Source organism: Hyperolius riggenbachi, chromosome 2 (genome assembly GCF_040937935.1).
Source record: "Hyperolius riggenbachi isolate aHypRig1 chromosome 2, aHypRig1.pri, whole genome shotgun sequence".
Lineage (NCBI taxonomy): Eukaryota > Metazoa > Chordata > Amphibia > Anura > Hyperoliidae > Hyperolius > Hyperolius riggenbachi.
The window spans coordinates 123,809,628-123,821,638 of record NC_090647.1 but is presented as its reverse complement, the minus strand read 5'-3'; the positions used below and the strand labels follow the sequence as shown (position 1 = coordinate 123,821,638).

Below are 12,011 nucleotides of genomic sequence, written 5' to 3'. Positions count from 1 at the left end.
CTCTTTGTCATTGGTTGTCTCTAGTCACACCCATGAGACCTGTCCCATCCAATCAAACCACTAAAGGAAATAAATTGCCATTGGTTGCCTATACACCTTAGAGGGTAGTGAATATGTTAATTTTTCTCTCGCCTAGAACTCCACCTTTGACAAAAAAAGTAGATGCCAGTTAAAAGTAACTAGTAATTTACTAGAACACATTAAGAAAAAAAAATAATGCTATTCTGGTCTATAACCTTGTTCTTGGTGGTTGCATGAAACAAACAATCAATTTCGAAGTTTTTCTGACTGGTAAATTAATCACGTTCAATTTACTTAAACATGGCAGTCAAAAATTAACTAAATAGAACTGAAATAGATTTAGCCCATACACTGCAAATATTCCAATACTGCTCCCCATCTGCAAGTTAGATCTGTAGATTCAATTGGTCTGTCCTAGGAAGTTTTTGATCAAAATAAAAAGTTGCATCCTGAAACATCCAACTTGTCTCTGGAACATAAAATGCCACTGCTGACCCTCCCTTACAGCACTTAGAGCCCAAAAGGGAAAAGCATGCAAACATAGATCCCATTCAGCAGGACCACCTGGCCAGTCCTAGCATCAGTCTGGAAAGCAATTCCCAGCTTTAGTGGCTGCCTATAAACTTATAAACTGATAGAAAAAGCTCATTGATGGCTTCAGTGACATTCTTGTGATCAGACTGCAGGCATGTTCTGCACTGGTGACAGAATAGATAACAGCCATGCACAGAGATGCAAGTTGCTAAAAAAAAGTTGAACTCACCAGCAGTGCTTACAGATACAGATTACAGACAGATGATAGTTAAATAAGGACATACACACACATAGGAGCAGATATTACATGCAAGAGCTGTGTGATCATCTGCATATTAAAAAGTCTGCCAAGAATGAGGCAAGCAGGCTGATTTCTAACAGATGTACTCACTGCAGGCTTGTGCTTATAGCATGAATGAATGAAGATTTGAAAGTTACACAGACAGGAGGGAAAAAAGAAGCTGAAATTCCACATCACACAGACATTGCCCTGAGCCTTAGCAGCGTGTTCCAGAGGCCACCTGAGAAAGTTGGACCGATCCAATGCCAGTCCCTCTCTAGAACCGTATGAACCTGGGAGACCTCCCCAGATCGCCTCTAAAATCAGACTAAACTTCTCCCCTGCAGCAGAAACTCTCCAGCAAACTTTTCAGGAGAGGAGATGGACTTTTAGCACATCGGATTTTTTTTTTCTCTGCCTGGCTTCTTTCTAAATGGTGGTACTTTTTTTTCCCTTGACAGAGGAATGAAAGAGTGTAGGTGATGGGGGAGGCAGGAGAGAGGGAAGGAGAGGTTGGGACAGCGAGAGGGGAGGGAGAGAGGGGACAGAGTGTGGCAGGCTAGGGAAAGGGACCCTGTAGGGGAAGGAGGGGTCTGCTGGGATGGGGAGAGGGCAGAGAGGAGTGGAGGGGGCTCAGATTACAGCACTGCTGGGGGCAGGGGAGGACTAAGATGTGGGCATATACGTTGTCTTCAAGGCAGTCACGACTATAACTTCAGTACCTTGGCCCAGAGCAGCTAGTACTAAGTTCTGCTGGGGCCCTGGTACTGGATTCTCCCTCTTTTCCCAAGAAATCGGCTGCATGAAGACAAGATAACTTTTGGGGACAACCAGCCTCCTCTCCTTCCTTCCCCTCCTTCACTTCTTCCCACAAAGGTTCTGCATGTCTAACATTTAGACATGTTCAGGTTTGTGGATTCAAGGACACTAGTGCTGCTCGCAGCCACCCAAGTCATATTATTAGCGGTTGTACGATGCCAAGAAGAACAAGATGTCCGTAAGTTACAGCTTGATTTTTTTTTTTAACTGTTTAAAACTTTTTAAAACTTTTTTTTTTATTTAATTATTTTTATTTTATTCTATTTTTTGTCGTGGTTGTTATTGCTGTTTATACTTCGATTGCACTTGCTAGAGGATTTGGGAACAGCTGTGGCATTCAAGGCAATCCCATCCAGCACTGAAGGAGTTAATGCTATCAGGGCTTTTAAATCGAGCAGCCATTCAATGGCATTCCCCCGGTCAAGTCATAATTGCTTGTCATTAGTCAAAGCGCCAGGGGTGCAAGTGCATGAGTCCACTCTCAAGGTTATTGCATCCTTATTAGTGACAGCAGCATCCAGCAGAATTGACTGTACTTGGCAACTGCAGCGCAGGCTGTGCTGATGCTATATTAATGTACTTGTGCTATTTAGCCCAGGCCAGCAAAACACAAAGGGGTGCTGAAATAGCAGAGGGAACCTACAGTATTGGCTTAGAATCTTAGAGCCCTAGTCATTTAAGGCGATTGATAGATACAGTGGCTTGAAGGGGTTAATTTGCCAACACTCCGTTCTCAAGACGGAGTCATGGAAAATGCATCAACCCCATCTGAAATTCTTCAATGGTTACGTTTACCAGTGAGACTAGACATAGTAACCACAGTGAATCAGCTATATAGTAGCTGATGATGAGACCTTTAATGGCACAGGAGAGCTGCTTGAGACGTTAAAATTCCAGTCTTTCCGTGGAGACTTGCAAAGTTTAGAGTTGATTGATAGAGGAAGCCTACAGTGAGAAGGGAGCCTGGGCAGTGAGCAGGACAGCCTGGACAGCAAGCAGAGGAGCCTGGGCAGTGAGCAGGACAGCCTGGACAGCAAGCAGAGGAGCCTGGGTAGTGAGCAGGGGAGCCTGGACAGCTAGCAGAGGAGCCTGGGCAGTGTGAGCAGGGGAAATGGGCAGTGAGCATGGCAGCCTGGACAGCAAACAGAGGAGCCTGGACAGTAAGCAGAGGAGCCTGGGCAGTGTGAGCAGGGGAGCCTGGACAGTGAGCAGGGGGGCCTGGGCAGTGACTGAGGAGCCTGGACAGTGAGCAGGGGCAGCCTGGACAGTGAGCAGGGAAGCCTGGACAGTGAGCAGGGGAGCCTGGGCAGTGACTGAGGAGCCTGGACAGTGAGCAGGGGCAGCCTGGACAGTGAGCAGGGGAGCCTGGACAGTGAGCAGGGGAGCCTGGGCAGTGACTGAGGAGCCTGGACAGTAAGCAGAGGAGCCTGGACAGTGTGAGCAGGGGAGCTTGGACAGTGAGCAGGGGAGCCTGGGCAGTGACTGTGGAGCCTGGACAGTGAGCAGGGGCACCTGGACAGTGGACAGTGAGCAGGGGAGCCTGTACTCAGCACAGGCTTGGTGGTGGTGGCTGCCCCTGCAAGCTGGAGGGGAGGTTAGCTTGCCGACACGCTGTGCTGAGCACAGTAGCTGCATTCTTTCTCAAACTGATCTCTTGCAGTTTTTAAGGAACATAAAACAAAACTCCCAGAAGAGGCCTTATGACAAATGTTCAAAAGCATTCCTGGGTTACACATTTGATTCCAAGGGAATTTCAACAGGGCTTCACAAAATAATAGCCATTGTTTAGTGCTTGAAATTTTGTGACTGCACAATAATCTTTGTAGGCTATCACCATTGGTCCACTACTAAAGTGATGTGTAGTTACCCATAGCAACCAACCAAACATCAGTACAGTTCACTAGGAAGTCTTCCATGGTTACTAGGTGATATGGTAGCCCTGCTTTTGCACAAATATATATTACTCTCTGTTATTATTATTATTATTATTATTATTATTATTATTATTATTATTTATTTTTAATTAGCATTATTATTTTGTATTCAGTCAGATATGCCCCTAAAATGTGAACCTAAGCTAAGTATTCTTAAACAAAAAAAAAACATTAAGGCTAAAAATGTATTTAAAAGTATTTCTGTGATTTTAGTTTAGATCTTGACAGAAATTACTTCAGTATTGTTAAAACTGGCAAAAAATAGAGGAATATATGAGAGAACACCTGGCTGAGGGAACAGTCTGGGCAATCCTTCGAGATCAGTGCTGGAAGCCTTATTTCTTAGCAGAAATGTTTTAACTTGCTTGGGCAGGTCCCCAGTGGTAAGAGAGAAAATTCTTTTACGAGCCCCTTTTAGTCTTTGCATCCTACAGATTGTAAAACCATTGCACGGAGTGTATGGAAAACGCACATTCTTCTGACTATTTGCCACTTTTTACTGGAAAAATTCTCCTATTCCAAAGAAAAAGGTTTTTTTTTCTTCTTTTAAAGAAACTGACATCTGCAGGAAGATAAATATGTGTATAAATTCCTGCAGAAGTCAGTGGAAACTTTCTAAATTATTCTTAGTCTCTGAGTTACATTTGTTTAGATGTACATTATAGATATATCTTTTGCTGAGAAAAGTGCTACTGTAAACACCTCATGTGCTTAAAAAATGTGTTGAGTGTTTGGCCTAGAATTCTGTAGGCCAGAAGCCTGCCGTAGATTTGTGTGAGGTACCCTAGAGGCAAGGAAAGGGCTCAAAGGAGGTGGTTCTCTGACTTTGTTGTCATGGATTTGTGAATATTGTATTTTGATAGCTGAATTGATTGGGTCCAGTTTGATTGGGGTCTGTGAAGGATTCTCTGTATCTTATGGCTTGTTTGAAGTGGATGAGCTGTTAAAGGCATGTAAATATGGTTGAAAGCTGAACGATGTGGCCTTATTTGAAGACTCCAATTGACTATTGTGATGGTTTATTTGCACTGTGAGGATTGGCAGCAATGGGTTCCAGATGGAGTTGAAATTCTGCCCATATTTATTTAAACTGGCCCCTGACAGTGAAACGTGAATTGAAACCTCTGTGTATTTTACAGAAAGACCCATTCATCAAGGGTCCTCTGGGCTACCCAAGCCTAGGCATGGGATCCAAAGGGAGCTGCTGTCAGTATAATGAAGTGCAATTCATGGGGAACAATGTCACCATCATACCCCCTTTGTGATTTTTTTATACAATTTATCATTTTTTAAAAAAAATCCTTTTAGCGGATTTTAATGATGCAATTTATGCATCACATTTTCACATGCTATGACTCATTATGACTTTTACATACAGCCACTACTTATTCATTCCACAAAATAGATTTTTATTAAACTTTGCTTTTTATTTACAGAAATAAATACATTGACCTTTTCCTATTTCTCAAAGCTGCCTAAGAGGCCCTGTGGACACATCCAACAGTTTTTGTAAAACTACTAAGTTACCTTAAAGAAACTTTCTGTTATTAGGGATTCTCCATAGTTCACGCTGTAATATTAGGTTACAACTTCCTATGATTCGGGCCAACAAATACTGCATAAGGAGATTCCCCTCCCTCTTACCCCAAGCGTCTCCATTCTAATCTGAACTTAGGTCACCTTCTGCTGTCTGGGACAACACTGCCCCACTCTGGTGAATGTCTAAATGACACCTACATTTAATCCGCTGCTGCTACTAATTATACTGTATTCTTTTTGAGCATTTTAAAACTAATTTACGAGCAATTTGACCCAGGAGTGAGAATATTTTCCAGATTAAACAAAAAAACATGTTTAAGCCAGTTTCTAGAAATGTCATATAGGTATATATACATACACCCCTATGTATATATGCACATAATTCCTGCGATATATGACAGTTTTGACTATTGTGTTATTATTTCTGCTTTTTATTTTTATTTTTATTCTCATCTGCTCTGCTGTCTCCCCTGCTTCCTCTTCCTCCACTGATAACCCCCTTCCCTTTTGCCCACATGGCACAGTCGATACAGGAAGCTGCGTACAGGATGGGCAGAGGTATAATGACAAAGATGTCTGGAAACCCGAGCCTTGCAATATCTGTGTGTGTGACACTGGGATTATTCTGTGTGACGAGATAATCTGCGATGAAAAGCAAGACTGCCCCAATGCTGAGATCCCCTTTGGAGAGTGCTGCCCCATCTGCCCAACTGAGCAGTCCTCCTCCACCAGTGGTCGTAATTTATTTATTTCTTTTCCATAAATAAATTACATGTTTGTGCCTATGGATGGAACGCCTTTCTTTAACAAAACTGGGCATCCATAGGTACCTGTTGCTAATTAAAGGGCACCTTGTGACTTATCTTCTGCCTGTATAGGATACATAGGGTTCGGAATATACCACTTCTTCCCCAACCTATATATACCCTAAAAGTATATGCATCTTATGTTTTAATCGTGTGGTTCAGAGCTTTGATACGGCTTAAATTAGAGACCTCACTGGGGTTGTAATACTACTGTGTCCTTTTTTTGCCTTCTGACGAAACCTCAGTCTGCTCTCCTGCGGTTAATCTTGGCAGGTCCATTGAAAGCTCACATAGTACAAAACCACGTGCAACTATAAATATGAAGGCTGGATTAACCTGTTCCTATTGCTTTGTGATGAAATAAAAAGGCAGAAGATGCAATCACTGAGATCCCCTTTTTTTAATGGTGTGCCAGCACAGTTAGCACTGCGATTGTCCACAGTATTTATGTTTGATTACAAGCTCTAGTGGTTAACGAGCTGTATCCTTGCATTTGGACATTGGACGAATAATTAGCAGTGCTCTGTGCAGGTATAATTAACATTGATGATCACAATAACCATTGTTCGCCTCATGTACTAATCGTATGCTCCATACCTATCATTTAACTGCTCATGTGAAACATTGCGACTAACAGCAAGACCATATAACCCTCTTTCACATTCTACCACAACAAAGAGGCCCTTTCCATTCACTTCATGAACTTGCACTGATCTGGGCTTCTGTAGTAATGTAGAGGCATGTTGCACATCCACGTTGGAATGGAAGTATGTACTAGGGTGCTGGTTAAGTAGTGGAAGTCTTGTGTCATGTGATTTAACACTTACCTTCTTTATGTGACATGAAGAAGGCCTTCATTGTATTCAGCTGTTGTCCATGTCCTGATTTGTCTGTGTTCCATCGTGGTTTGATACATTCATTTTTGGGGAAAAGTCTCAATGTGGATCACGCTTTATTAACTTTTTTCTCTTTTCCTTTTTTTTTTTTCCTTTTCTTCCAATGAATAGGGCAAGCTGTACAAAAGGTAATCTATTTTTGTTTACTTTTATATCTGAGGCATATATAGTCTAGAATGTTAAATGTCCAGTAGACTTTAGGCACCGGTGTGATAGTGCAGAATTCATCCATTGGGGTGGGTTATTAAAGGTCATGTTCAATGAATGAAGAATCCCAGTGAAGTTTTCTCTATGAAAAAAAACAAAAACAAAATAGTTTAACTGAACACCTTTTTTTTGTTTGTTTGGTAGTTTCATCTCATAGAGTTACTTTTTCAATTTTGAGGAGTAAAGGAAACCTTATAGGTACAGATAATCTACTTACTTTCGGTTTACCTGTACTGAAAACAATCTGGAGGACTTCCCTTTACTCAATAGAATTGATGGAGCTACTGTGTAGATATAGTAAAACATCTTTAAGAACATAATAAGGTTTTGCTACTTTGTTTTTCCTTTGGAAATACCCTGAACTCAATAAATGGGAACCTTCAAAGAGCTGTTTGGCAGCACGGTGATGTAATAAAAAAGATAGAACTCTTGCCTAGCAGCGCTGAGTCCCTGGTTCAAATCCCATACAGGGCACTATCTGTGAGGAGTTTGTCTGTTCTCCCTGTATCTGCGTGGGTTTCCTCCCATATCCCAAAAACATACAGATAAGTTAATTGGCTTCCCCTTAAATTGGCCCTTGACTGTGATGGACAAGACTATGGTAGGGATTAAGGGGCCCATACACTGGTTAATTTCAGCCATTGATCGATCGGAAATCGATTCTATCAAATCTATCAATCGATTTGCGGATGATTTAGTTCGATTTGATCTATCTGACAGGATGGAAAATCTAGGTCGATCTGCTGCTGGCAGTAGATAGATGGCCCATAGAGTTGCATTGGATCGAATGGTCCAATAATGCATTTAGATCGATTTCCAATAGATTTAATTCTGAAATCTATTGGAAATCTTTTCCTAGTGTGTGGCACACATCAGATAAATTCCTGTCAGATTCTATAAGTGTATGGCCAATTTTAGGGTGTGAGCTTCTCCGAGGAACAGAGCTGTAAAGTGCTGCAGATGATGTTGGTGTTATAGAAATAATACATATTAATAAAGATTTTTAGTCTTATCACGTCTAATTTCAGTCAGATAAGTTGCTTTTTAATTCCTTCCCTCCTCATTGGATGTTTGATGTAGCCATGGTGATATTCCACCGATCATCATCATTAGTAAATCTCAACCAATGAGTCACCCATCTTATACATTATCTGACCTATTGTGTCTGATAATGTTTCCTATATCACATATGGGCCAAGCTAGTGTTTTTTTACAGATTCATGTTAAAAGGTTATGGATGATATAGAAATAAGCTAAAGTGATATAATATGATGATATCTTGTCACTGAAATAATCCTTTCATGTACAATTTTCTAGGGACAAAAAGGTGAACCTGGCGACATTAAAGATGTGAGTAACTTAATTCGGTGATAACATTATAATTTCTCAATTTAAAATTGGACACAAGCCACTGTAATAATCTCAGCATTTCCATACAGTTAATTGATGAATGTTGTTTTTGTTATACAGATTGTAGGACCAAGAGGACCACCAGGGCCACAGGTATATTAAAACCATGTTTAAAACTCAACCCTTTATATGATAAATGTCATCTTAATGTTTTATTCCTGCTTTTAATACATATTAATGTACTTTTTTAGGGACCTTCTGGTGAACAAGGACCAAGAGGTGACCGTGGTGAAAAGGGCGAGAAAGTAAGTAAACAGACAAAAAAAAATGTATAAAAAAAGAAGACCAAATTAAATGATGTGCATTGAGTTTAGAAATAGAACAGACATGGTACAACCCATCATCCAATCAGCAATTAGCTGAGGTTGGCCTAAGAGCCTGATTGGTAGAAATTACAATTAAGGTGGCCACTAACAGTCCAATTTCTAGCGAAAAATCGTTAGATCGATCAGAAATTCTGATCGAATTGGTTGTAAAAAAATCTCTGTTGATGGGCACAATGGATTATAAACGATTATAAAAACAGTCGTCCGATTGGATTTTCGTCGAACTAAAATTTGTATTTTCTTGTTGGTTGTGATAGATAGAAAGCAAAGATTGGTTCGTTGATAATGTAGTGAACGATTTCACTTCCAATCAGAATTTCTGATCGCTCGAATAATTTTTCGCTACAAATTGGACCGTTTGTGGCCACCTTAAGACTAGTTCGCAGAGATTTTAGCATTTGCGGTTTTGACATCAGTGGGTTTTGTATATAAGTGGTTGTGGCATTCTTAGGGAATGTAAGTAATATTGGAGCATTGTATGGATAATTATTAAATGCCTTTATAAAAGAGGACACCCCATTGTACATGACGGCATGTCTGTCCCATATGGGTATTAAGACATATTGGCTGTATTACAAGCCCACTCCATCTTGTACATGAAAAAGGGCTATGAGTCTTGCATGACTCCATAGTAGCATGCTTATGTTGTGCGACTGTAATAATAGGGATACTTATTTTCCCTGTAAATTAGGTTGTCATTTATCGGAAACAGCTTTCCAATTAGTTAGTATGCATTTGCATTTTTTATAAGTGTAGCTTCAGTTTTTAAGGCAAACAACCATCTTGCATGGGTATGTCATAACCAGTCCTCTATACTGAAAAAAATGAAGGTCATTAGTTTTCTAAGATTATGACAAGCTACAGAGCACTGTAGAAAATAAATGATACAGATTTTTGTAAATAGTGTCTGTTATTATGGGGCAAAAACGTGTAGACCTGGCCTGGGTCATATCAGACTGTAGTGAGGGTTTCAGAAAGGTTAATGAATGAGTGTTTGTACTACTGCAGTCATCTGTACAACAAGCACTAAATTGAATACATCTAGGAAAATCTGGATGTGTTAAATCAAAGTTCTTGCTATGGGTATGAACACATGACTGTAAAAGGACCATTGCTAACTCAGTTACCTTTCAGCAACCTCCACTATGATTTGATATGACACAGGCAAGAGTTGAACATTTTCTAGGCTTACAGATGATTTTTGTAAAAGAAAAAAATCTAGTTCAGGTTTTCTGGATCACTGATGTTGTTCTGCTCAGGAGAACCTTCAAGAATGAACCCCAATGTATCCATTTTTTTCTGCCAATTAGGGTTCTCCCGGACCCCGTGGAAGAGATGGCGAACCTGGTACTCCTGGAAATCCAGGACCCGTTGGCCCAGCTGGACCTCCCGGACCCCCTGGCCTTGGCGGAGTAAGTAGTCTCAGCTGTGACACCCAGGCTTTTCCCGTAAAAGCCACAGAGTTCACCTCACAGACTCATATCAGCCTGGGACATTTGCTCTACATGGCTAAACCCAGCTGACGGTCCTGAAAGGCTCCACTGTTAGAAAGTAGCTCACAACAGTCACTCTTTGTAGTCCGGCAGTTTGTTTGCATTCCTCTGACACAAAATATCTTCTCTGCCCAGAAAGTTTTTATTTCTTCTTTGGCTGGACACTGTACAAGCAGATGATTGTCCAACTGCAGACAGAGGCTCAGGGGTGGCTCATCATTATCATCAGCGTGCAAACTCCAGCCTAGAGCAGTGTCACCTACCCAGACTTACCTACACTTACGTTCTTTTCACAGATCTTCGACTTTCACCGAAACGTCCATCAAAGAAAGCCTAACGTGTTTTCTTTTCAAAACAACACTTATAGATCTATGTTACACACACCTTCAAAAGGCTTGTGATTAAGGCTTAATGGATAAGAGAAAGTCTATTATTTCTAAAGGCACATGAAAGTGAACCGTGCGGTATTCTGGGAAATGGTCTCTTATTCGAAAGTAAAAAGTATTTCACAACTTCCTAATTTCACAACCTCCTAATTCAAGCTTGTGGCTTTGCTAAATGCTCATACATGTTATGGGAACATCCATAGGAAGATCCCTGTTTTGTGTTTTATTACCCCTCAGTTATATAAGCTATGTTAGCTAAACCTTGTTTATATGTTGAATAGTTTGTAAATTACCCTCTTTATGTAATTTTTAACTTAAAATAATGGGAAGCGCTAATGAGAAAAGCCAAACACAAAGGCGTTCACTGAAAGTGGACCTGAACTCAGAACTTCCTCTCTGCTCTAAAAGATACCCAAAAACATGCTAACCTTTAGAGAAAAGCATTTCTTTGTTACAGCTTAAACACATCCTGCAAAAAATCGGCAGCGTGTCTACTTCCTGCTTTCATGGAAGCAGACATATTGTTAACATCCTGGCCCACATGCAATTAACTTTTTTCACAATGGAGATCATTTTTCATTTTCTATTTAAAATAACTTTCAGCACTTTTCAACTAAAACGAAAAGTAGGTGAAAAAGTACTACCAAATTATTTTGAGTATTTTCTTGCTTTCTGGTGGCTTAAAGGGCATTTTATTGACAAGTTTATAAATATCACCCAGGAGAAAACTTAGGAGAAAAAGTTAATTGCATACAGGCCCCTGTGTTTACCAATTAGCTGCTCTGCCGTGGCAGCCAGATGACCCAGCTGAGATCAAATGACAACTTGTGATTAGTCACAGATGAGGGGGAATTAGAGAGGCTAAAAGCTCTAAATACATTCAAGATACAGTGTGCATTTCTCTGTGCTTTTCTTCTGTCCTGTGCAAGAGATCAGGTCCACTTTAAGAGGTGTCTTAATGACATACAGTAGAATCCCTTTATACTAACTCCAAGGGACCAAGAAAAGTGGTTTACTATATCAGAATAGGTCATACATTGTATACTTATACAGATGCATTTGCTGGGATCTGAGGACTGAGTTTACTATATCCAGAGGTTTACAATATCAGAGTTTACTATAATGAGATTATACTGTATATAATACATATTTTTAAAGTGACCATAAAGGGAATCTGAACTAATATATAAGAACATAGAGTATTCCATCTTTATTCCTTTTTAAAAAAGCCAGTTGGTTGGCTGTTATGCTGGTCTTTTGCAGAGGCGTAGCTAGGAGTTTTCAGCGCCTGGGGACAATGTTTTTGAGCACCCCTTTTAGATAGCTACATGTGACTCATTTATATAGCCAGATGTGCTCC

General features: G+C 40.4%; 1 protein-coding gene across 1 annotated transcript in view; it reads left to right on the top strand.

The window, feature by feature from the left end:
* Positions 1-1,488: 1,488 nt before the first annotated feature.
* The window catches only part of COL2A1 (collagen type II alpha 1 chain), a 97,907-nt gene continuing 87,384 nt past the window's right edge, over positions 1,489-12,011 (top strand). Inside the window, exons 1-7 of the mRNA XM_068267330.1 lie at positions 1,489-1,832; positions 5,652-5,861; positions 6,941-6,957; positions 8,354-8,386; positions 8,507-8,539; positions 8,638-8,691; positions 10,083-10,184. Coding sequence (XP_068123431.1) covers positions 1,736-1,832; positions 5,652-5,861; positions 6,941-6,957; positions 8,354-8,386; positions 8,507-8,539; positions 8,638-8,691; positions 10,083-10,184 — 546 coding nt within the window. The 5' untranslated portion in view covers positions 1,489-1,735. The remainder of the gene's footprint in view (positions 1,833-5,651; positions 5,862-6,940; positions 6,958-8,353; positions 8,387-8,506; positions 8,540-8,637; positions 8,692-10,082; positions 10,185-12,011) is intronic.